Source organism: Seriola aureovittata, chromosome 11, assembly GCF_021018895.1.
Source record: "Seriola aureovittata isolate HTS-2021-v1 ecotype China chromosome 11, ASM2101889v1, whole genome shotgun sequence".
Classification (NCBI taxonomy): Eukaryota; Metazoa; Chordata; class Actinopteri; order Carangiformes; family Carangidae; genus Seriola; species Seriola aureovittata.
Genome location: NC_079374.1, coordinates 8,688,807 through 8,714,688, shown reverse-complemented (window position 1 = coordinate 8,714,688; position 25,882 = coordinate 8,688,807). Strand labels below are relative to the sequence as shown.

General features: G+C 40.5%; 1 protein-coding gene across 3 annotated transcripts in view; it reads left to right on the top strand.

Annotated features, from left to right (window-relative positions):
• dachd (dachshund d) overlaps positions 1-21,613 on the top strand; it is a 93,238-nt gene extending 71,625 nt beyond the window's left edge. For 2 of the 3 annotated variants that reach the window (XM_056389201.1, XM_056389200.1), the window contains exons 7-11: positions 10,529-10,674; positions 12,795-12,942; positions 13,690-13,848; positions 15,256-15,324; positions 19,389-21,613. In XM_056389201.1, coding sequence (XP_056245176.1) covers positions 10,529-10,674; positions 12,795-12,942; positions 13,690-13,848; positions 15,256-15,324; positions 19,389-19,426 — 560 coding nt within the window. In that variant the 3' untranslated portion in view covers positions 19,427-21,613. The remainder of the gene's footprint in view (positions 1-10,528; positions 10,675-12,794; positions 12,943-13,689; positions 13,849-15,255; positions 15,325-19,388) is intronic. The other variant, XM_056389202.1, reaches the window with a different exon arrangement.
• Positions 21,614-25,882: the final 4,269 nt, after the last annotated feature.

Genomic DNA, 25,882 nt, shown 5'->3' with positions numbered 1-25,882 from the left:
TTGCTGAGCATGAATTAATGAAGAGAGCTTCTCCCGGCTCCCACAGTTGTAATTTTCATAATAACCCCAGACCTTTATTTGGCAGGTTGTTTAGTTTTTTCGTTTGAAGGTTTTCATTAGTCTAATGAGGACTGTGCAAGGGCGAGCAGTCAGCACAATTTACATGAGGAAGCTATCATAATAAATGAGGCAATTTGAATAACATGCACAGGTTTATGCAGCGAGATAAGAGAGATTGTAGCAGCCAGATTCAGAGGTAACCAATACATTAGAACCAACTAATAACCAAAGTAATTCCAATAAAAGCTTTAAGTGAAGGGAATAAAATTAATGATAGATATATTGAACTGTAATGATATGATACATGATGCATTAGATTAATAAAATAAATGTGTTCCATTGTTAAAGAGGGGAGAGGCCTCACCATCCGAAGCTTTGTTTATGGTGAGCTTTTTAATTAGGCTTGTTCATCGCATCAGTTTGTTTAGATAAATGAGATAACATTCCAATGGTTTAATGATATCTCTCCACTTGTTTGATCTTTATGATCCTGGCAGAGCATTAAATTAATCTCTTGCAATGCACTCTTAGAAGAGAGCACAGTAAGCGCAGAGAAAGGATGCAGTGCCCCGGCTCATATGGAGGCTATTTAAATAGCCAGACACCTCAGAGACGACCACTATAATGTCACATCACTCACATCCTATGAACATGTCTCATCTTTTTCATGTCATCTCTGGTGATGAAGGACAAAGGCTGTTTGTTGTCATCTAAAAAAGACTGTTTCCAAAGTTGTGTCACCCAGTGCAGAGTAACCAGATGGTAGTCTTTTTTTTGGGGGGTGTTGTTTGAACTTGATTATTTTTTGTCCAAATTTTGCCTGTGAAAAAAGGGAGATTAGATGATGTGTGAGAAAAAAGGCTAGTAGAAAGCTAAGTGTTATCTCACATGTGACTAATTGAATTGCTTCAAACAGAAAGTCTGTGGCGATAGCTTCCGACAAGCCTCTGTCTCGTGAAACAGCAGGTAGCTGACAAACAAGGGGAAATTTGAAAGGTACGGAAGCCTTTGGCTGTAAACTCACTTTGGACATCAAACACTTGACATCATTTTATTTCCTTGGGGAAAAGGTGTTTGAAACACAAGCCATATGCATGTACGTTGAAGTCTAAGAGTTTCTTTAAATACCATGTGGCAGTTTGCAAGCACTTTGCCAACAACAAATTTCACCACTTTACCTCAGCCTTCCCACTGCAGTTAAGCATGCCACATCTCTTTTACGCTGAGCTGAAATGCCTGACAGTAGAGTCAGAGGCAACTACAGCATGTAAACTGATTCTGTAAACCATATTTTAAAAGCGGGTGAATCACTGGTAATATGATATTGGCACTTCCCTGGTAAACGTTATATATCCTTGTTGACACAACAGGAGATGCACTCATAATGTCTTCCCAAGCACAAATGGAAGCTTGTGGTGTATTATGTCACCTAGAGGTGCTTCCTTTCATACCTGCTATCAACCGAGCAATCGCTGATGCGTCCAGTGCTGGTGTGACCACAATGGACGAAGCTGACTTGCCACGCCTTGTCTTTGTCGGGATGGATGCTGCCTCGATGTCCAGTTGATGGGCTGAGGGGCTGGCGCGCTGTGCGTCGTCTGCAGTCCCAGTTTACAGTCTGAATGAGGAAGCGGAGCAGGTACAAGTGTCACAGTCAATTACCATACAGCTGCTTTGGGCAAGAGACTGTGGACGCTGTTGGGCTCATGTAGAGAGAGGGGATATAGTTTGAAAAAAGATGAAAAAGACAAAAAAGTGATTTTTAGCCTTTGTAGTCTTTGTTCTGTTCCTTCTGTGCATAAGCATTTGCAATGATAAAAAGGAAGTTGAGGGACTTTGGGTCAGGCAAAAGTTTCTGCATCAGTTCTGTGCTCTTTTCGCGGTGTAAATATTTCACTGACATTGATGGTATCTGCGTACAGTATCATTAAAAGTTCGATATGTTCCGTGTAAGCTCCTTCTCTTCATCTTTCTGACTTTAATGCATAGTGTTTTGTTCAGTCCTCTCGATGTCCTTGGCGTTGCAAGCTTCAAACACATGCTGACTACCTGACTTTCCCTAAGTCAGGAGGCAAGATCATTAGCCATCACAACCCTGAAATGTGACTTGGCAGACAATAATGCTTTATGATCAAACAACTTGTCAGTGCGTCCTGTTGAAATGAAAGAGTGCAAAAAAATAATTCAATAGAGGATCAATCAAATTTCCCCAGCCCATGTGAGCGAGATTGCTGATGGTGCAGAGAGGGGCTATTCCTCGAGGACATGGGAGTTCATTTGGATATTTGTTCTCCCCCTCATGAATGTTCCATTGCGTGACACCATCTCCTGCTAATCACATTTCACTGAAAAGGGGGGATGCTTTTAGGGACGTTGAAAAGAGAGAGGTTCTTTTTAATCTTTGAAATGCCTCAAAAGTGACAGAATGCTTTCTCCTGCCAAGACGTGAGCCTCGGATGGGGAGATAAATATGCTGTGGTCAGCTAAGTGTATCTAGTGAGCAGAGAGGCAAATTTAATAATGCATTATCATTCACTGGCGAAGGTGAAATCTCCCTGTCCATCAGAAGGCTGAGGCCTGTTTCATGTTACCCTTCACTGCAAATGAACAAGTGCTTTACTCAGCCATACCAGAGATGCACAGTAGGCACCGGTGCTCTACTATATATGCTGCTCTGGACTGTCAGGAAACAGGTCTGTAATCAAAGCAATCATCTATTGGTCTTGACTGGAGACATTAATGATCACAGTCCTTACTCCTGATAAAACTGTTTTGAACAATAACCTTTTTTTTTTTTCTTTTTTTTTTGTTTCTCCCTCCCTGAGAACACAAGGTGTGCTTTACATATCTGAGCATCTGCTATTATGCAGATTGTGGGAGCATATTTACCCGAATGCCCTTGGACAACAGCATTAAACAATTATGAAGATTATGTACAATGCAGAAAATTTGTGATTCAAAACAATTCGTATCTTCGCAGTAGCAACTGTTGCAGACAGATAAGGTTGACCCTGAGTGTGTATTTCTGTACTTTTGGAGACATTCTGTGTGGTTGTTTGTATAATTTAATATTTACATGTAAACAGTAATTAAGTGATGCTACCGACATGCCAGGGCCAGGCTCTGCCAAGGTAAACACCAGCCCTGGTAGTTTGCCACAGTCCATCATGTTTACAGACTTGCAGAGCTGAGTGTTGTTTGTGTGCTCTTCCTTGGCAAAGCCCATAAAACACAACCAATTGGATGCCGAGTGTTGAACACAGTCACTCTTATCGTCTGGCAGTCTGCTCGCTGACTTGAGGACATTGTGAGTCAAACCTTTAAATTTTCACTCTGCGATAATTACGCTGCTATACTTGAGCTTTTATATCCTTTCACTGAGAAAGTAAATCATTCCTAATAAAGAGAGGAAGAATAGGGGGCGGAGGGAAAAGTGCTTGAGGACTAATTCTCTTCACTCCCTCCCTCTCTGCTCTCTATTCTGCTTTTTGAAAGCCTTTCTCTGAGTATTCCAGTCACCTTGACTTTGCAGCTGCAGCCTTATAGTCTGTTGCTTATCCTGCCTAACCCCAGCTTGTCAATTAGGTGTTTAAAAATTAATCTCTTTAACTGGAAATACCATGCCAGCTTTCTTCCGTCTGTAAATGAAGTGTTATTAATTCACACAGCGCAAAGCCAGTGTTATGAATAATGTTATCAAAACAGATTTCCACACGTTTAACACGTCGCTCCTATTAAAACCCCTTAAGTATTTTTATAACTGTGAAACCAGGACTACTAATGGATTTGCATCCATTTTTGAGCTTCTATACCAGGCAGCCATGGAGCAAGTGCTCCTAAGCCAGGCCTTTTAAAGTTTACATTTCCCATTTCCTCTTTTGTTCTTTCATCTTCGTTTAAAAGCAGCTCAGTATAGCCAGTCTGGATTAGCGCCAGCCATCGCCGACGCTCGTTCAGCAGTAACAGAACAGCAGAGCCTCTCCCTGTAGGATTGCAATGCCAGGCAATGACACCAATGTGTCTCCCTATACCCCCCCACACCCCCCCCCCCCCAACCCCCCTCTCAAACCCAGCGAAGCTCTGATCTAACAGCAGGCTATCTGGCCAACCACACCAAGCTAATACTTGTTCCATTAAAACCTGGTGATTACGGGGGATTTCCTCTCTGTTTGTTTGTTTGAATGCTTAATTATCAATATGTAATTGGCGTGTGTATTGTGATGTTGGGTGCATATTCGGTGGCATATTTTACTGGAATGCACATTGCTATCGGGTAGAAACAGGACTCCCCAGTCACTGTCTAAGTTAAGCTGCATGAGAAGTTGCTCTAATGAATTAATAAATGCTAAACAAAGGAGAACTAAACAAAGAGTGAGAAATAAATGGCTTGATGATTAGTGGGTCAGAGAGATTAGTGGGGTATACAGTACAAATGATCCCCCTCTGAAATGGGAATGATTCAGGCAAAATACTCAATCAATACTTGAGGCCAATTTAATCTCTGGGATTCTTCTGTCAATAAATGGACCTGGTCAACGGAAGTCAATATGCAAAGACAAACTAAACACCTTCAAAGTGCCTCACTATAATGTCCTTCTCCAAGTGTTATCTTCTTGACAGTTTGGGCTGGTAGTCAATAGGTGAATTACAGAAACCTGTTCAAGTCTGCCTGGCTGTCGTTCCCTCTTTTGAGCCACAAGTATTTTTTTTTAACCCTCCAACCTGAGCTTTAGCCTCCTGGTTTATCTAAAAAACTAAGGTCATGGATTTAGCGCTGTGATCTCTCACCTCCAACCACCTTGCCCCGCTCCGTTTCGACCACTCTAACTGTGATCGTCTCTCTACAAAATGCCATTTTGTCTCCACTACTGTTCGCTTTAAGAGCTCATTTGAAGGTGTGCGCTGGCAGAAACAAAAGTCCTGTGTGCTTTTATGCAGTCATCACAGTCAGCCAAGCCTGTAATCCTCAGAGGTCCGATAATGACATAGCCCCTGCATTTATTACATGGAGGAGAGGAGAGAGGGAAAACGCTGACTTTGAACAAATGAACACTCTGACCTTTATGCAATAAATATGACATGGGCCGCATAAAAAGACAAGATATCTTCCTCCTGAATGGAAGTCAACACGGATTCTACTCCCTTGCCTCTTGCTCTCTCTGTTTCCATTTCTCTTTCTCTCTCTCACTTTTCTTTCTCTCCCTTTTTTTTCCCCCAGCTAACAGTTCAACAAATGATGAAATCTATTTTAACTGTTTGCACCCATAATATTGTAATCTATGCTCCAAAAGCACAATTTGTAGTTCATAATTTTCTGTGCTGTTGGTAGAGTCATACATAAAGTCCATTGCAGAATATTATGGACAATCGTCTGTCTGGATTTTAATCTTCATGCATGATTAAGTTCTTATACATTTAATCATTAGCAGGAATTTTCTCAGCATGAAAGCAATAAAAAAAATTCTTTATCCATGCCAGGAAAAGACAGTTTTAACAGAGAGAATCAACCTTTCACTGTGTCTTTTGTAATCTCACTGTGATCCCAATTGAGCATCGCAATTGTCTTCTTTTGTCACCTCAGACCGCCTCTCTGACAGTAAAGGATTTATGGTTATTTCCTCCATGCAGCCTGTCCATCTGTGGCTCTATCTTCATATGGCCTTGAGAATACGATTCAATTTATTAAGGCAAAGCAATGGACTCATTACTTTAAAAAGGTGGCAAGAGAGAGAGGGTGAGAGAGAGAGAGAGAGAGAGAAGTGACACACTGAATTGGTTATTAATGGAAAGGCACAGCCATAGGGCAGTTGAAATTTAATGATATCCTACAAGAAAATATGAGGGTGTCACTCTCCAAAAAGTCATGCTAAATGTCAACATTTTAAGGTCCCGGCGCTAATTTTATGCCTGTGCACAGTAATGTTTTGGAGAGCATTTAGGAAACACGGCCCAGTGGCCAGCCTGATTATCCCGCTCACCTTCTCTCCTCTCTCCAAATGGGTTTGTGCAGCAAGCGATTTCATCTCTAAGTGAAGGGAACATTAGGGAGGGGAGAAAGAGAGAGCGATAGAGGAAAACACGCGGTTTGATTTTCATGCTGTGATAAGAGAGTGGGAGCCAAATGTTACCTGTTAATCTAGCCCAAACCGACCGGGGTTCTTGACTTTGTCCCCCAGCAGGGATGGGGCAAACACTCATTTTCCTCTCTCCGTGATGAAAAGGAAATTAGCTTAAATGTGATGAGGGCACATTAGTGTGTGTGTCGTGCATGTGTGTAATGGGTGTGTTTGCGTTTGAAGGTTTTTTGTTTTTTTGTTTTTTTGTTTGCATACGTCTGCGTGCGTGTGTGTGTTTTTTCTCTTGCTTTGCAGTGTATACAGTACATTACACACACATATGTGCAACATATGCAAGTGATAGTCACTCTAAAGGAATTTGTCTTGTATGGATCATCACACACATTCTCATAGTGTGTCCTGCAGGTTTTTCTTTTGCTTTTTCTTTAAGGAAAGTGCATGCAATGCCTGCAAGTCAATTTTAACCCTCCAGTTGTTAAATTATATACTATCGTGTACAATTTTTCTGTCCAGGTATTGTGAATCATTTCAACCTTTGTTAACATGTTGAAAAGCTGCTTTCACAACTGTGAAAAACAAGAGACGTAAAATAATATATCCAGCCTATGACCTACTGTTGTACCTGTTTAAAACTATCAGGCAGTTAAAGCTGAATTTATTTTGCCTGAAAGACCCCTCAGAGTGCAGACATCATTTGCAAGATAAGCCAGCCTCATGTTTTTTTAAAGTGCTCAAATTGCATGCAACTACTTTTTTTTTTTTTCTTTTTTTTTTTGCCCAGCTCTGCATCACTGCATTTGTACCAGAAGACAGATATTTCCCTTGACAAGATTTTCCAAATCCAGCGCTTTAAGTGCAGGTGGAATAATGCTGTGTTAGCTGCTAATGGCTGTCCGAGAGGTCATAAGTACTCCATTTGAAGGAGGCTGGTTTCTCCGCAGCCCTGGCAGGTCAAATCAAATGTAATTGTGCAGTGAAAAGCAGTGCCTTGCTTTGTGTTGGCTGTGCTGACAACCTCCAGGTTTAGCATTCAGTTCTCCTGCTGGGAGGAACACCGGTTTGCAAGGACAAAGGCTTCACCTGTCAATATATCACACTGACTGGCCGGCCAAATGTACCTCTGCACTCCCGCTCTCTTTCCCCCTCTCTCTCCTATCTCTTTTCCTCTCTGTCAGTCTTTCATTCTCCACACACCCATTCTATTCCAGCCTCCTCTTCCTCAGACTCTGCTTCACCTATCTATCCATCCATCTTCTGTCTTCAACCATCTATCTCTCATTCCTGGCATCCTTCTCGTCTTCTTTCTCGCTCTCTCTCTCTCTCTTTTTGTGTGTCTTTCTGTATCTTCCTCTGCTCCTGCTCACACTGCCTTCATGTGAGGACTCTGCTGAAATGTCCTGAGGGACCCAGTTTCAAACACAGGAACCAGAAACATATGGCACATTTTCAACTCCCAAGGTCAATTACAGCTATTTATCCAGAGATTGCAGCTAAATTTCCCAAGGTTTCTTCTAGATTTACCACAGATTGCAATGTGTGTCTGTCACATTTTAAATCAGGCCAGTTTCCTCTGCTTCTCTCCACTCCCTGCAACTTTCCATCAAATATTTCAAAGGCTTTCAAGTGGGTTTTAGACATGTTTTATCTCCGGTTATCATGTGCCCCATCTTTTTTGCCTCAGCTTTGCGAGGTCCAAGTGCCGCTTGCAACACAAATCTAATAACATGTAAATTGGAGATAAGCCCAGATCCCTCCAAGTGATATTTTTTACATTCATAGTTTGTCAAGTCAATTCCTGGGCCCCTGTTTTAGCAGCACAACACATGAGGAGTGAGAAAATTAACTGGATAGGTGATTCATCATTGCTAGCACACTGTCAAGGACTCCCTCTGCAGCTATTGAGAGCAAGGTGGAGGAGGAGGACGGAGAGAGGAGGGGGGCGTTGTTTTAAATTATGGCATTTCATTCAGAATGCATTGTATTTACAGCGTCCCATTTTTATTTGTGGCTCCTATTATCCGCCGAAACAGTTGTGCATGAAATGTTATTTGTGACAGGGGTGACCTGCGAGTGTTTTTCCACACAGTATTTCATAGCCGGGGCCTTAACTGTACCTTTACCGTACGGTAAGCACAAGAGGCTGTCACAGCTGCTGTTGGCAGCCTTGCTAGTGGAGAAATATCACCTGGAAACAGAGTACTCCATTCCACCGGCCCCCATCACTCCAACGCCTGTCGCTGTAATTAAGTTGAAGTCAATGATTCTGGAGCGATGGTGAGAAATAAACATGCAAACACATGCCAGCATTTGCAGCCAGGCACCGGGAAAAAGGGGGGGGGGGTTTGGCTGGGTGATAACATTAGAAGCAGAGAAACTACAGATCTTGATCATGCTCGCTTGAATTTACATTTGAGTTTCATTAAGCCAGTTTTGATTATATTGATTGAATTAGTCACTTATTAGCTTTCCCGTTTGTTTCTTCTTTTTTTTTTTTTTTCAAAATGCCGCTACTTATGCATAGCTCCTGGTGGAAATGTTATCTGACAAGAGGTGCTGTACGGTAGTTGGAGTCTGTCGAACAAAACACGCTGTTTGCTTTTCCCAGAGCATGACAGGTTGTTTCCCCTGCAACAAAGCCATCAAATATTCTGTGTGATCCAACATTGTGTTGGAGGGAAGGCCTGCTGAGTGGGAAGCCGGAGTTTGTTAAAGCAATGATTTATGATTAATGCCAACACTAAATAAGGGACAAAGTGCCTACAGTACAAATCAATTACAAAGCTACAACAGCAGACCTTTCCCCGAGGTCTACTAACGTCTCTAGTTGTTATGGTGATTTTATTGGAGGTGGGTGATGCATGCATATAATGCATGCAATACATCTATATCAAACTGAGCTGGAGCCAACTGTAATGCTTTTGATCTTTGATTAGTTATTTTATTGAGATAAAATGGGACTTTCATGTTATGCCACTGTATAAGGAGAGTGCATTTTATATCTCCACCCAGACGCCCACCTCAAAATGCAGACAGGACTGCACCAAACAAAACAAATTACCACAGGAGTGGCTTCTTAAAAGTAGGCAATTCATTATTTTTATGAAGTCAAATTATAAACAAATTTTAATCCATTAGGCAACCATCCATTCTAATTAATCAACAGGAGTGAACTCCATCTGAAAAAGGAGAAAGGTTGTTTACTCTCTCCACGGACCAGCGGTGCATATTTCACCATCTTCCCCTCTCAGAGAGAAAAAAAAAAAAAAAAAAAGAAAAAAAAACGTTCTCCAAATTACAAACCTAAACTGTGAATCCTAACACTCGACTTTTGGCGCAGAGATGTTTCCAGGGCATTTGCAGATGCTTGAAATAATCTCCAATGTTTTTGCTCAATCTGCTCTGAGGATGGGTGAAATAAATACTTTAAACTAATTAATGTAAGACCAGCTGTTCCCAGCACTTGGCTGGCGTTGGTGAATATTGATGGGAGGGAGAGGCAGGGCTGTTCAGCTCCACTCGCTGTTTGTACAAGATTCAGCCTGCCACATAAACAGATATGAATACTGGATGAGAGCAGAGAGGTGCTGTGCACAACACAGCCAGGGCTCCACATTACAAATAAAACTTTTCCCCCTTTCATTAAATTAACAATTAAACAGCTGATGGTGCAGACTTCCTGTGGCGACCTTTTTAGACTGGATGTGTTTAATAAACTGTCTCTCTGCAAGATGGTAGCACTTACAAATTGTTGGCGTGATAAAAGCTCACTGGACAAAAACATGTGTCAGATCTGATGGGGCAGCAAACGGCAGTGTCGGACATACTGTTTTAGTTTGACCAGGCTGTATCTGTGTCTGTCGGTCTGCCTCCTGCTTTCTCTCCCTCCCTCTTCTGCTCCTCTTTCCTCCTCTGAGGCCTGGTGAAGAGGCTGGACAGCAGATGGCAGGGCCCTACCCCTCTGCCGGTGATGAATGGAGTATGATGTCATCTTAGGTTTGACAGGCACCCGTGCGTGCATACACAAAGGAAGCGCGAGCCTCTGGGGTAGAACTGCAGGCCTGCTTCTGATTTTGGAGTCCACATGACAGTTCTTAAATGGGGGAAGCTGGATTTATGTCCTAGTTGATATTGTTTAACCCCACACTCAGGCCTAGAGAAGAGGCGATACAAAGGAATCTCCAAAAAGCTAGTCTACTATATTTCTAAGAAGAAGGGAGAGCTGGGATTTGCAATACTGTTTGCTACTTTGTCAGTTCAAGTAAGGGTCAATATGTGTCACCTTGGCCAACAACAGTTCACATATTCTGCTACTTAGCTTGTTTTCCTGTTGCCCAAATAGTAGATTTTATGAATGATTCATCAATTGCCAATGCTACTTTTTTTTTTTGCAGATGATAACCCCTTGTGTACCCCAACAGCAAGAGATAGCTACGAGAGGTTGTCGTTGGCTGGACAGGCTCTACCTCCTGGCTTCCCCTCACCATTCCTCTTCCCAGACGGCTTGTCGTCAATAGAGACTCTCCTCACCAACATACAGGTATTGTCAGCTGACCTGCGACCTGACCTATGTCCTCATAACGAGACAGAGTTAACACACTTTGACACAACTTCCTCAAAAGGCTCACTGCTAGAAGTGACTTCATCATCTTCTGACGGTTTACACAGTAGAACAGTTTTACACTCCACCTCATGTAGCCAGGAATCAACCTTTGTACTTTGAATGTTTAAAGCTGCTATTTGACAGTAAGACAGTAAACATTGGTTTTCATTAACCATAATGATGAACTTTCCATTAATGTGACAATCACCGGGATCTTTTCCAAACATTACCCAAGAAGAGCATGCACGTTCATGGAAATGGTACTTTGACAAAAATATCTTAACTCAAGGTCCACTTACTAGCTTGTTTCCGGTGTTCAACCACTGTTGTCCTTGACAACTGGGCGAACTCCAGCCAGTGAAAAAGACTGTGACAGACGATTGAAAGCTCTGGAAATAGCTAGCAAGACAATATTGATTTAACATTTCTTTGCTTGTCAAACTTGGCCAAGTAGTTTTAGTCGTCTAAACTTAACAGCACCATCGCCAAAGATATGGCTGAGCCAAAAATGCTCATATGGGTAATTTTCAAATCCACTGAGAAAAAGAGGAAAAAAAAGAGGAAAAAAAAAACTAAGCAGGTGTCTTTACAGCCAGTTGAATGCTGGCTTCATGATTTAAAAAAACAAAGTCATTATATATGAATTTATTCTTCATTTATTGATTTTCTTCAATGCTATTTTTACCAGAGCTCTGAACACTAGAAAAGTAACCATCATCCACATCCTCCTCCCAAGATACTAAACAGATACACTCAGTTTGTAAATCTGCATACCTTAACAATACCCATCTACTCGGCCTGCCATTAAGTCTTCAGCTCAAACACCCTCAGTCAGAAAGATGAATGTATTCGCCTTCTGTCTGAGTGTAATGATGTGTGTACACTGCTGCCCTTCTCATTGCACTTGTACCGTTGGCATCAGAGTCCTGCTTCTCCTTTGGCTCCGCGTGGTAATTAGAAAGCCACAAGTAAACCCGTCGCAGGCTCCCACCACTCCACTAAGTCATTTTTGATAATGATCTTCGTGTTGAATATTTATATACAAATCAACAAAATGAAACCAAGCAGAAAATTAAGATAAAGCAACTTAGAATAAATTGGGGTCAGAAGAATCAACAATTAGTAAGATATAGCCCAGTGCATTTGATATAATTGCGTGTGGATGGGGAATAATTGTGATGAAAATGGCCACAGTACTGTACAGCTCACACATGAGAATGCTGTATCTCTCAGTTTAGGGCTGTCAGGAGTGTATTTGGAATGGCATTAATGTAATTGATACATGATGAGATACTTGTCATTCATATTATTCATTCCTGCTGTGCGCTGCGAGGAGCTTGAAAATGTGCCACGGAGACTGATATTGTGTTTTTATACCAATCGAGTTACAGTTGTCAGCTGTGGAGTTGACAGAGAGCAGTATGAAAAAAATACAACAAAAAGGGAGCGTGAAGAAGCTGATCTCGCCCATGTAAAACTTCTACTACTTCATCTCAACTTTTAATTTGAAGGCGCTGAAGTGTTTCCTGTTTCTTTCTTGAATTTTCCCAATCAAGCAAACTTATTTTAGGTTTGGTTCCCACAGCCCCAGCATGTTCAGTCTGTCTCCACTTGTATTACACAGCTTTGACCAAAAGGGGTCAGACATATCCAGCTCTCTCACTTTATTAGCTATCATTATCATTCATTATTTAAAAAAAAAAAAGAAGATTATTACTAACACTCTGTTGATCAATTCATGTTACTGGATCTTGTGCGAGCTGTGGAGCAGCTGACAGATAATGACATCTTCACAGATAAAAGGACCAGCAAAGGTGGTAGCGCGCCTGAAAAGAACTATATAGCAGCAGTCAGCTTTTGGCCTCCTGTTCTGCTTCACTACTGTGGGCAGTACAAAGAACTGCTGTGACATACTTTCAGTGTGGTTTGCCGTCACTTCTTCTTGAAGCTCTTAAATAGCCCGCATCACTCTCTCTTTCTCTGCTCCCCCATTTTCTGTATATCTCTTGGTGTATATACTCATGTGTGTGTATGTATGTGTGTGTGTGTGTGTGCAGGGCCTGCTCAAAGTGGCAATTGACAACGCACGGGCTCAGGAGAAGCAGGTGCAGCTGGAGAAGACGGAGCTGAAGATGGAGCTGTTCAGAGAGAGGGAGCTCAGGGAGACTCTGGAGAAGCAGCTCGCCATGGAGCAGAAGAACAGAGGTACTGCCTGATGACTACCTGGCACTGAATCCTCTCTGTCAGCCGTGTGTGTGTGTGTGTGTGTGTGTGTGTGTGTGTGTGTGTGTGTGTGTGTGTGTGTGTGTGTGTGTGTGTGTGTGTGTGTGTGTGTGTGTGTGTGTGGTGTGTGTGTGTGTGCGTGCGCGTGTGAGTGAGGCGGTGGGGGGGGGCATGTTTTAAATGTGTGTATTTGAACATGATATGAACATACACAGTTCTGCATGTTTCTGCATGTTTAATGTTTCTTATTGAAACACTGACATAAGTCGCTGTGTATTTCCTTGCTTACACATACAGTAATCTGCTTAGTCCCAGCTCTCTTGCTAATAGTCAGTTATCATAATTGGAAATACACATTAACTTAGAGAAATTCAGTCTCCATCTCATGTTAAATGCATCAGCTTCATATGCTAACTGTGCCGTTTATGTTTAATGAGAGAAATTCATGAAAAATATCCCAATAAATTTTTCAATTTGTTTTAATTCCCCCTAGCAGTTTGCTAAACCACAGTAAGATTTTCTTTTATAGGGAAGATCTTTACGTATTATAAAATATTTAAGTTTAATTGGTTTGTAACAGTATGCTTTTTTTTTTTTTTAAATGAGGTGATTATCGTCTTTTGCTGCCAGAATGTGATTTCTACAATAATCAGATTGTAGTCAGAGTAAGTCTCCTCTAATTTGCCCCAGAGCTCATGTATTGTTAACTGTGATCTTTCCCCATCTTAGCAATCATTCAGAAGCGTCTCAAGAAGGAGAAGAAGGCCAAGAGGAAACTCCAAGAAGCTCTGGAGTACGAATCCAAGAGGAGAGAGCAGGCCGAGCAGACTCTGAAGCAGCCCTCGCCCTCTGACAGCATGCGTTCACTCAACGGTCAGGCGCTCCACAGTGAGACACTATTACATTTCCTTTCCAGGTCTTTCAGCCACATGGTGAGTTTTAGTGGGACAAAATGAGGAGAACAAAAGCAAATGGGTCAAAGATTTTTCAGGAGGTAAATGTTACCTGAAGGAAATATTGAGACTCTCCCCTCAATAATTATTTTATAAACAGTGCTAATAAAACAGCTTTAACCATATTATTAATTGCATTAATAGCAGCAACAAGTACAACAGTGTTTTGGTCAAATGATGCATATCTCATTTGAACTTTCCCACTGCTGAAATACACATTTGCTGTCTGTTCTCATTATGTCCTATGAATTTTCTCACCCTGTGCTCAAAGGCTGCAACTAACAATAATTTTATATTCATATCAGTTCATCTGCCGATTATGATGTTGATTGTTTTAATCGTTTAGTCTGTGCCATGTCTAAAACTAGTAAAAAAAAACAAAAAAAACAGAACAGTCCAAAGCTTCAGTTAAAATGATGTAAAACAGTTGGGAAGAAGGAACCACAAGATGATTGGCATGTTTGCATGGAAACAATTAGCTAGTTATCAAAAATACTTGCCAAGTAATTAACTTTCCTTCTAATCTACAAATCGATTAATTGTTTCAGCTCTTAAGTGCTGAGTGTTCAGTGTTCTTTGCAAAACATCACGGTGTCATGTGCAGAGAGTATTCAATGTAATACATATTTACAAGAACTTTAAATTGCAGGTAGAGGTACAAAACAAATAAGTAGCAAGTACTGAAACTAAATACAGTTATTGTTCCTTACTTTAATCTGACAGCTCAAGTTACTTGTTTGCGAAGTTGAGGATTTCCATAGAAAACAAGACGAGCCCATAACTGCCACTGTTCTATTTCAAACCAGCCAGATGTGCTGACTTCAAAGAAAATGTCATTCTAACATGGTAGTTGGTTGTGCAGATCATTTTCTAAACATAAAATCTAAAACTACAGGAACATCTCCTACATTTACTGTAGTGATGTTTCATCATTAGTTCACTGGTTAGGTCTGCCACAAGCAGTTTACAGTGCAGTATGGAATCATTAGGCCAGTACAAAATCAAAATACTATGAATATTTAATACTTGTTCAATTTTACCTGTAACACCTTTTGCTACCATTTATACATACTACTACACATTTGTACTTTTATTTAAGCAAACAATTGAATGCAAGGTGACACTTTTAATGGACAATTATTCCAAAGTGTAACACAAAGGATTTGAGTATCTTGTTATTCACCACTGATTATAATCGCACAATTCCTCCAACACACACATGCAGAGGAGACGTAGCTTGAAGGCTAAGCCTCTTGTTTTGAATGAACGATGCTGTGAAACTGGCATTGTGATAGGTGGATGTCAGGGATGTTTAACGGCGGTGATCCCTCTCTTCTCTCAGACTCTCTGACCCCTGAGATGGAGAGTGACCGCAGCAGTGGAAGAACAGATGCTGAAAGGACAATACAAGGTACAGGGGCTCAGATGAGACAATAAATCTCTCTCTCTTTCTCTGGCTCTCACTCTTGCTCTCTTTCTCTCTGCCCCCCCCCCCCCACACACCCCCCCACATCCCCCCCCCCCCCCCCCCCCACACACCCCCTCCCTCCTCTTCTCGCTCTCCCTCACACTCACACACTCACACACACAGCTCCAGTTTATGAACATTAGTGTTTCTGTGCCTGCTGTTCAGGCATACAACTCACCATCTGGGCCACAGCACTGGGTCAAGATCATTGGTTTTCTGTTGAAATAATATTGTTCTTTTACTTGACTTTTAGTGGCTGTGATCCCTTTAGGAAACAGATCATTTTTAGAAAAAAACAAAAAAACAAAAAACAATGCAGTAAGTAAAACAGTGCAACAACTAAGCTATAAGGATGGAGAGAAAGAATAAAAGAAGTGGTTTGTTTACAGCTCAGGAAGCATTAATGAGTCATAAAACCACAAAAAGCAGTGGAATCCCCCCTTTGATAGTAATAAACGCGGCAAATCAATCCATTTTATGAATAAGCCTTGTACATTTTTAATGGTTTGTTTGTTTGTTAGCCTTGGGGGTGCAGTATGTGTTTGGGGAAGGGCGCTCTCGTGATAACCTCTGTAGACTGTCTGCTATCTGTGTTTACCCAGATACAAGACACCTTGCAGAGGTTGAATATCCTCATTATTACTCGAACGTCTTCCTTTAATACGCCTCAGCTGCATCTGCTCAGAACCGCCCTTATCAGTGGGAGAGGTCCCAATTTATCTGGGAAAATGCTCCATGTAATTTGCTGTGAAAAGTGGAAAATATTCATCTTTGTATGCAAGAATAAGTTAGGTCCCTTTTAATTCTTTAATGTTTGATTAGTCTACTTGAACTGATATTTTGTAAAAGGGCAAAAAAGAAAGAAAATGTACTAAGTGAAATGATGACTCCTCCTTAATTAAATGTCATTCAGTCACTGCGGGGATCTGAAACAGTTTGATGTCCAAAAAAAGGAAATCCATATGTCATCATTTAAATACAAAGATAACTTCCAGATACGGCATAATTATAGCCCCCTATTTCATACCAGATTAGTATATTTAGCCACTTTAATTTCTAACATTTTACACTTATATGAAGAGCTGGCTCTTTGTAGTGTATTTGTATCAAATTAAATGTGTTAAAGCTTTAAACTTACAATAACAGCAGCCACTGGCCGGCGTTAATGTATAGTTTAGGTTGAAATGAAGCAGAATTAGATTTTTTATTTTTTTTTATTTTTAATCTGATCCCTGCTTGGAATCATTTTTAAGGTCTCTCAATCACTCTGATCGTTGCCTTGAAGAGCAGAATGAAGGAGGAAACTGAATAACAGGCTGCACTTTGTGTTTTTGTTCAATTAGAGAAGCATTTGTCTGCCACCCATGTCTCCTCTGCTCTACTCTGCAAGCCTAGCTGTATAATTAACCTCAAATGGCAAAAAATGATGTTGATAAATTACACAAGCAGAAGGGGAAAAAACAAGCCTATCACTCGCATGAAAGCCGAGAGAAATGTGTGGGTATTTTCTCAACTCCAAACTCAGGGAGGCGAGTGGAGAGAGAGAGAGAGAGAGAGAGGGGGAAAAAAAAATAATGAGGGCATAATTTTAGAGAACTAATTATTTCTATTTGTCTTTTGTCACACTTCTCTAATTCTGCGATATTAACACAGTCTGTGTTTATTAATTGCTTTTACAGTGTTTTGAATCAGGTCCAAGAGGGAACGTGGCTCTTTTCACAGGCAGGCAAGCTACTGGGACTGTACCTCGCCAGTACTGCCTGGCAACGGTGCACATGCGAATATCTTCCCCCAGTATCTTCTCTGGTTCCCTGCCGCTTCCCACTCGATGTGTTCGGCAAGTTTACACGACCCTGTGCACAGAGATAAAGTTCTTTGTTGCAAGATTAAACATCAAAACAGTTAAAGTGAAATTAAAATTAAATGAATGAATGTCACTGAAGCAAAAAAGACTGTAATTAATGGATCCCTTAATTGTCTTCATAAAATATTTGCATGGGCATAATTTGCATAATTTACATGTATTAATTAATCTTTCAAAGGAATTTTATGCTGAGAGAAGCCAAAAATTCCCTTTGTTTTATTTAGCATCTAATGAAATATTTATTCTCTTTAATGAACTTTTCATCTTGATTTGAATATAAAAATACTAAAGTTTTAACATATTTTAATGAGACAGTCTTTCATAAAACCGTGTGTCAAGACGTCACCAGTTTTTCTATTGGCGTATATGAAGCAGATGTTTCAACATTTGCACTTGTCTGAAAATGGATTTGAAGCAGCGAGATCTGCTCATCAAGCCTATGCTCACTTATTCCCTATCTTTCATGATAATTGTATCAAGTAAAACGCTGCAATATCTAACATCCTCTTGACAACGCATTAAGTGTTGCCATCCGTCAAATAACCAGATCGTCTTCGTTTTCATTAACACAACTATAAACTGCTCCAACTGTGAAGCAGGGCAGGCAGGGTGTGAGGCGGGTGTGTGATGTTTCATCTGCTCTTGTTATGAAAGGCATGCACATGTGTATCAAGTTGTGTATCCCGGCCCGCACTCTTAGCTCTCTCCAGCCAGCACCCCCCACCCCCAGCCCCACCCCCCCACCCCCCCACCCCAATTCCCCCACCCCCCCACCCCCCTTGCTTTCTCTTCTCTTATAGCACTGCATTCATGCTGTAATGACTTTTACACAGAACTCAGTAGTTGTTGCTTGAATAGAGGCAGCCAGAGTGCAATGCCTTTGAGACCTACGGCAGTGCTGGGTAATTAGCCTGTGTGTTTGTACACCCCTACCCCTCCTCCCCAACACACACACATATTGTACACACACACACACACACACAACAAGCCTTTGTTGTCTCCGCACTCTCTGCACTATACAAAAAAACACAGAGAGAAAAGGACTGATTGATAAAATATTGATAATGTAATGAGTACCGATTATAAGTGGAGCAAAAACAAGTTGAAACGTAGAGGAAATCAGGGAATAAAATGTCTTTTTAATTATAAGAAATAACCTGATGCTTCAGTGTGTTACAGAGCAGTGATACTCTCAGACTGTAACAGGTGTATTCTCCATGTCTCTGAAGAATAGGACGCGAGCGTCTTCTCTGATGTCCTGCGCGGCTTGTGTCATGTCTGACAACTTGTGCTGCTAAATGTCTTTGTGTGCGTTTCTCTTTAACATTGAATTATTTAGGCGCGCTGCCACAGAGAGGTGTGCTTCTTAAAGGCATTACCGTAGCGTTCTCCGGCAGAGGAAATGTGGAGGTAATAAACGTCAAACATGCTCCTGAGCTGTGCCTAACAGATGCTTTTACCAGCTCAGCGTCGGTGCAGCACTGCTCGCTCAGGCGAACACTCAGACAAGAGTGTTCGCTGGAAATGGACAAAGCTCGTTAGGTTGGAGGTGTCTGGAGATAACGCAGGAGAGGAATGTCTGCTGTTTTCAATAAACACTATTTCCATGCAGGAAATGTCACTTTGAGAACGCTTTACATCATCAGTGCAGTAATATGTTCAAACAAGCGTATCAGTAGAGATGTCTCAAACACATGCAGCACACAGATCTGATGCTTTGAGTGTGGTTATCATAGCTGCTTTTACAGTGTGTGCTTTGTTGGTAATAAAATATACATGTAACAGTGTAATTATATTTGTATGTCCTGACTGATGTACTGTATGATCTTAAATACAATGCTGAAACTACTTTGAATTAACTTATTAAATGACATAGTTCCTACATGATTATTTCTTATTTGTGTTGCTACTAAGAAAGTATTTTACTGTACGTGATATTTAATCATATTTGTCATGGTTGCTAACTTTATCTTATCCTTAAATCAGTTTATGAATCCATAATAACGCTGCTGAAATTGAAAGACTAGAGGGCAACATTTCAAAGTTAACGTTTCATCAACACTCACATCCTGAATAGTACATTTGCGTCAGCAGGATGTTAGCTGTTGGCTAATCCTTGGCTCCTGTGTGTCCTCTGTTGCAGATGGAAGACTGTTCCTGAAAACCACAGTGATGTACTGATAAGGCCGAGAGGAGCTGGAGGAAATAAAAATTTCAGAAAAAAAAGGAAAAGAAAAAAAAAAGAAAGAGAGAAAGAAAGAAAGAAAAGAAAACCCATGAAGATTCTCAAGAGCCCTTATCCAGGCTGATTTAGTAGTGGAAGAAGTCAAGCTGCTTGTAGGAGTTCAATGGAAATGCTGTGTTCACCCAAATGCTGGAGGAGGTTGTGTCTGAATGTAGAATAAGAAGTCTTTTTTCATCACAGAGGCCAACATGAAATAGTTTGATAAAGCAGGTTTTCACATTAACGGGTTGGCCAATGTGAAGGATAAACATATATATTGAGCACAGTAAAAATGTACCCATGGTACACTGTTGGTAATAACTCATAAATTCACAGCACTGAAGATTTTTATACTGTATCTCAGCCAGCGAGAAAGCTTCGAAAAAGAAATTCGACTGAAGTTTTGTTTTGTATTTCAAATTGAATTTTGAGAAGCTAAAAATGACACGTGGAGATGAACCTTGTGAAGAAGAAAAAAATGTGAATCTATCCATGTGTTCATCAAAAGAGAAGACTGATGTTTGATTTTAATGTTTTCTAAATTAGATGACAATACAATCAAGTTTCCTTTTTACCATTGTTGTATATACAAGATCTGATGATAAATGATAGGAAAACTCACTCTATCGAACCCGAGTGGATTGATAAGGTATGTGTATATAACGTTAAGAGGTATTGTGTATGCAGTAGAGCTATTAGGCAAACAATACCACCATTTATATAAACCTACAGTTTTGTTTTGTTCTATTTCTGAGCCATCATTCTTTCCTATAGCTGCCATTTTGGTGAGAAAGCATGCAGGCATGTAAATGTTTGTCCTGGAATTATGATATTTAATAAATCCTATATTGTGCTGAACAAATACTAGGGTTGACTCACTCAAGCCCAGATGATTTTGAAAACATAATTATCAAACATTTCACTTTCAAAAATGAAGACTTTTGCTGTCTATAGTACTGTAATCTTTGTAACAGAGGTAATATTTCTTGGAATTTACTGTACATTTGTCATGAGACACACAAAAATCAGCACCTCTCGATACCTTTTTTAAAAAAAAAAAAAAAAAAAATATCCAGACTAAATATGATCACGTGTCAGCTTGAGAAACAATCAGTCATGACACAATGTTTTCGGATCTGAATGCCATTTAATTACATTGCTCAAATCCCTGTTGAAACTCCACAAACACACTCTTCTTCTTTTTTTAAAGAGTGTTTCATGATATCCTAATGAGAAAAAAAAAACTCATAATTTATAATTTTCCTGTTACTTTCCCTAAAGACTTCTGAATTTCGGTGCTGAAACACCTGTGTATATTCTCTAGACATCAGCTGATGTCAGTCCTTTTAACTGAAAACGGTTTAGACCTTATGTGTTACAGTCAGGAGGAGAGAGGAGGAGGAGGAGGGGGGAGGAGGGGGAGTGTCCCATGTTCACAATGTGTTTGTTCTTTTTGTTCTCAATGGCGTGTCTAGGTCTGTTGTCACTGATAACTTATATAGCTTCTCGAATCATCTCTTCATTGTATTTCAAATTCAAATAAAGTTAACATGTTGATGATAAACTGTGAGTTAACTATGTTGCCCGACGTCGCCACATGACACTGATTTAACACATAAACATGGAGATTGTCACCCACTGAGACAGCCCAACATAACAGTTCAAGATGATCTGAAAGAAATGTAGCCAATTGTTTTTGTTTTTGGTTTTTTTTTTTGTTTTTTTTTTTTGGGGGGGGGGGGGGGGGGGGGGCAGCTGCTTTCTTTGCAAATCACTGTTGTGTTTTCAGCGTATTGGTTTCTGAGACCGTTACAATCAGCCCTCAGTCTTTTAACTCATTTCTATGTATTATGTATGGCCTAAAAAAACATTGCAGGTTTCTGTGCTGTAGAAAATAAATGAACATATTGTTCTTCCCTTTATATTGCAGTAAAAAAAAAAAAAACTATGCGTAATCAAATGATGCGAATATCTTGTGTAAGTTTTTCCTTTCTTTTCAAAGAGTGTGGATGCGAGTGTGTGTGAGAACCCTTTGACTTGCATGTGAGTGTTTTTTTTTTTTTAACTGCATCGGCTATTCCTAGAAAAAAATGTTTAAATGAGGGTGTGACCAAGCTCACTGTAAATAAATTATTTCATGTGTACTTTCACGTGTATGACGCTAATTCATAATATCTCACCATAAAATAAACAACACTTACAACTTAACCAGCTGTACATGCTGCGGGGTCATGCATCATAATATTAACTTCAAATAACACTGGGGCCTTGAGGGAGTTGAAAATGGTGTGTTTTTCAAATAGTTTATTTCAAATGAGACATTGTCTGTTATTGTGGCACTTCATACAGATTTCCTCCTGATTATTTGCACCGACTGTTCTTCAGTGACATTATTTATTTGGCTCTAATGACACAGTGGTTATGCACAGGTATCATTTCAGAATAACTGTAACAGGTACAAGCTCTTCAAATACATAAAAGAAAGAAAAAAACACGAAATCGACATTGAGAGAAGAATTTCTTCAGTAAGCAATTCTGAGTGAAATGTGTTGACACAGCATGCTTGGCCCATTCCCTTTTTGCATGCTTTTTAAAGCATGGCCATAACACAGCCACAGAGATGAATAATTGACTGATTGCTGCATAATTCAATGCTGCATTGTAAAAATTCAAGGCCTGAAATATTTCAAGCATTTCTTCTTTTTATTAAAAATGAGGTTAAAGTTTCAATCAACCTTGAAAGAACAATATGACACACAATGGGCAATCAATCATGAAACCATGCTTCTCGTTGAGTTCAGACTGTCGCAGCTCCTCTCGAAACTTAAGCTCACTCTGAAGTGAAAGAAACTGTGACATCACGTCCACTTTATCCATCTAATGACTCAATCGTTCCTCCTTTTTCTTACTGCAGTGAAAGATTCACTCCACTTGCCTCCAATGAGCTTGTGAGACATGAGCTGTTCACTGCTATTACTCAGATATTCTGTTTATTTCTCTATCTGATGCCTTTTTCTGCACTGGCATCTGAGAGAAGAGGCCCTGCAGCTACATGTTTCATATCACTGCACATTTTGTAATAAATTCAATTCAGTACAAATATGACCATAAGGCACAAAGACTTTAAATACCAAATGTGCATTATAGCTGTGTTGTTGCATTTCACTTCACTGTAGTGTGGAAAGCGCAGTGCTGATTGCATATTCAAAGCATTGAAAGCCGTGTGAGCTGTGTGCTTTATTTACTCGGCTTGACGCGGAGATGTGCTCATGAAGACATCATCCAGACGTGATTATTCCGCATGATCCTGTCTCTTCTGTCACTGCTTGCCTGATGTCACATTGCACAATTTGTTGTTGTTTTGTGCTTGCTTGACCAGCTAAAGAAAAGTGTTTATCCTCACACACTGCTGACAGATTTCTTTTAACACGTTAAGGATAAAAATAAAAAAAAGTTTCGCAAGAGAGAAATGAAGTTGTATTTATATTTCAGCGTAGTGTGAACTGCAGTGTTAACCCCGACCAAGCTAATTCTTTGCTCATCATCGCGACCAGGAGATGGCCATTTAGTGAAAGCAGTAATTTTGCATGTCTCTTGATAACTCAGTGGTGCCCTGAGTCTGTGGAGAGACATTAGGAAGGTGCAGGCTGATTGTCTGAAAGATAGGACTAATGTCACCTAATCAGATAGACCATTATGTATTAGCGAAACTACAAAACAGTTTTATCTGACAAGGGCCAGGCCACATTACCTAAATTAACATTTTGCAAGCGTGAACATGGAAGACCACAGAGGCGAGGGGAGGGCTATAGGACTGCGGCCTGCGCTTAGACATTCGGCAGTAATTATTAATTTATGATTGTCTCTGGTCTTAATGAAAATGAAAGCCAGGAAAGAGAACAGGGAGGGATAATGTGGCGTGAAATTGAGTTTCATTTGTACAGGGGCCACCTTTTAACTCTGCGCTTCTTAGGCGGAAATGGAGCCGAGCGCTTCCCTCTCTCTCTCTCTCTCTCTTTCTCTCTCTCTCTCTAGAGAATGTATCTCAGTGTTTTTTTAGTTTTTTTTTAATCATGCTCTCTCGCTCTGCTTTCAGTCTTTCAGTCAAAGCGTGTTCATATCCTCTCATCCTTTTGTGATATTTGGGGCCAACACGCCCTTTAACATCTCCATTACTCGTGTAAGGCCTTTTCAAAATGACACAAGGCTCTTTGATGTCTGATAACTATGTCAACAAGTTTCTTGAATGGAAATGTCTCAGCACAGTGCTTCTGTAATGTCAACAAGGCAGCGCAGAAAGGTCTCGGACCAGGTTGGCATGAGAGGGGCCAAAAGAAAGGTAGATTGATTTACCCAAGATTGTATGAACTATAATACCCTGTTGATACAATACAAGACTGAACTAAGTTTAAACTAATTTTTTCATTTTATTTTAATGCAAGCATATGACATAATGTTGATCCCTGTGGAGGGCAACATGCCAATTCAAGGCTTACACATACTCTGAAGTGGTAATGGTTTAACAGCAGGAATGATGTAGGTGATAAGGGTCTTTTACACCACTTTTCCCACCACTTCGATGAGACCTCTCAGACTTTTGGACCTCACTGCATGATGAACATTCTATATTATTTTGTATTAAAATCCTATATATTGTAATTCTGGCCACGGTTTAGCTTCTTCATCAAACCTATTTTTTATTTTGAGGGTTAAACCGAAAGTACAGCTTGTTCAACTGCCAGAGGCTTAAGGGAAGTCATGAGACAACACTTCTGTTTTTTTGTTTTTTTCACATGTCACTCCACTATGCTGCATAATCACTTGTGGCTACAACTAATGTGCACATTGCAAAAGGTTCTGTAGACGACGGTAATGATATTGCTGCAAACAACTATTTTCTATTGTATGCAAAGATATAGTGGAGTAATTGCATCCTGAGCAGAGATTGAAGTCACAGTACCTCTGTATGTGTCATAATCTTAGCTTCTCTGTTTTTTGTTTTGGTATCCGGTTTGGCAGCGTGAGAACGTTAGTGCATGTGAGTCCATCCTGTTAAACTGTTGGCCCTCCCCACCTTTCCAAACATGCGCCCCTGCATGTCCCCCGCCCACACGCAAGATGGCACCTAGCAGTAGGCAGTGTTCAGGTGAAAGTGACCTGCCAGAACTTCCTACACTGAAGAACCCGTTGTCTAAAAAGGTCTCTGACAGAGTAAAAGATAAAACCAGAGCACAGGCGGACTGGCCATTGGGACTACTGGCTAAAACCCCGGTCAGCTGGTGGACCTAAAAACATCCATAAGTTTTTTAACTTTTTACCGCCTCCATCAGTGTCTTTACCAGCTTAGTCAGTCGTGTGAACAGAACCAGCGGTCAAAGGTTGAATTTCTCTCCCAGTCCGATCTTGCTGGTCTGGCTTTACCAAGATGGAGATCCCTATGTGCTGCCAAAGAGCTCCAGCGTGACTCAGAACTGGCTTTTCTTCTTCACCTGTAGGTAACTGATGGCTACATAATGTTACATCTCTGTTTTCATTAGTAACCGGGAAACAGCAGGCATGATACTGTTAGCTAAGTTGCTGTGATCGGTATTATGTTGCTAGGCAAATGTTGCTATGTGTTAGCGTGGGCTAACGTTTGTGGCTAGATTGTTTTTTGTTGGCTCTCGTGTACACGGGGTAACTTTAGTCGGGTCTGCTTCTTGTTGTGCGTTTAGTGGCCACTTTCACCGGGCTTCTTGCTGTCTGAGTAGGGAGTGAATGAAGGGGAAGGGAGGAGGTAGTTGTGGTCCGAACGGAGGCCGGAAGTACGGCAGACGAAGCATTTGTTTTGGTCTGAGATGTTGGTGGTGTAGTGCGACATCTTGTGCCAGCGACGATCTTCTACATTAACTTTAAACGTGCAACCTTTTTTGGCCACTCGAGGGCAGCAAAACCAACACTAACACAGTATTATCACCTTTGTAGGTTTATCTGGCAAATTTGTAGCAAGCAGTTGGATAATTGGGTAGAAACAAACCAACATTAACATTGATTCAAAGTTGTGTTTCTGGTCAATATTCTGTCATATTACTGTCTTTTACCTCTGATTTGGTCTCTATCAACTCCTAAGGGAAATATCTGGCTCTTAAGCCACTGTAAGTGTACAGTGAAAAAAATGACAAAAATATTAATGAAAGATGTCCTCATCTTTCTCAGTAGAACTAAGGAGAACTGCCAAGTCAGATGACAGCTCTGAGTGTGGGTTCATTACTACAAGCTGGTGGTTGTGGTCATTATATTCATTTTTAATATAAAAATTTATTATAGATGATTATAGTTGTAGTTTTTTATATTTCCATAGCAAGAAACAAGATGATTTCAACAAGCTATTCGTTATATAAAATTAGCATTAATCTGTTATCAAAGTAAACAGC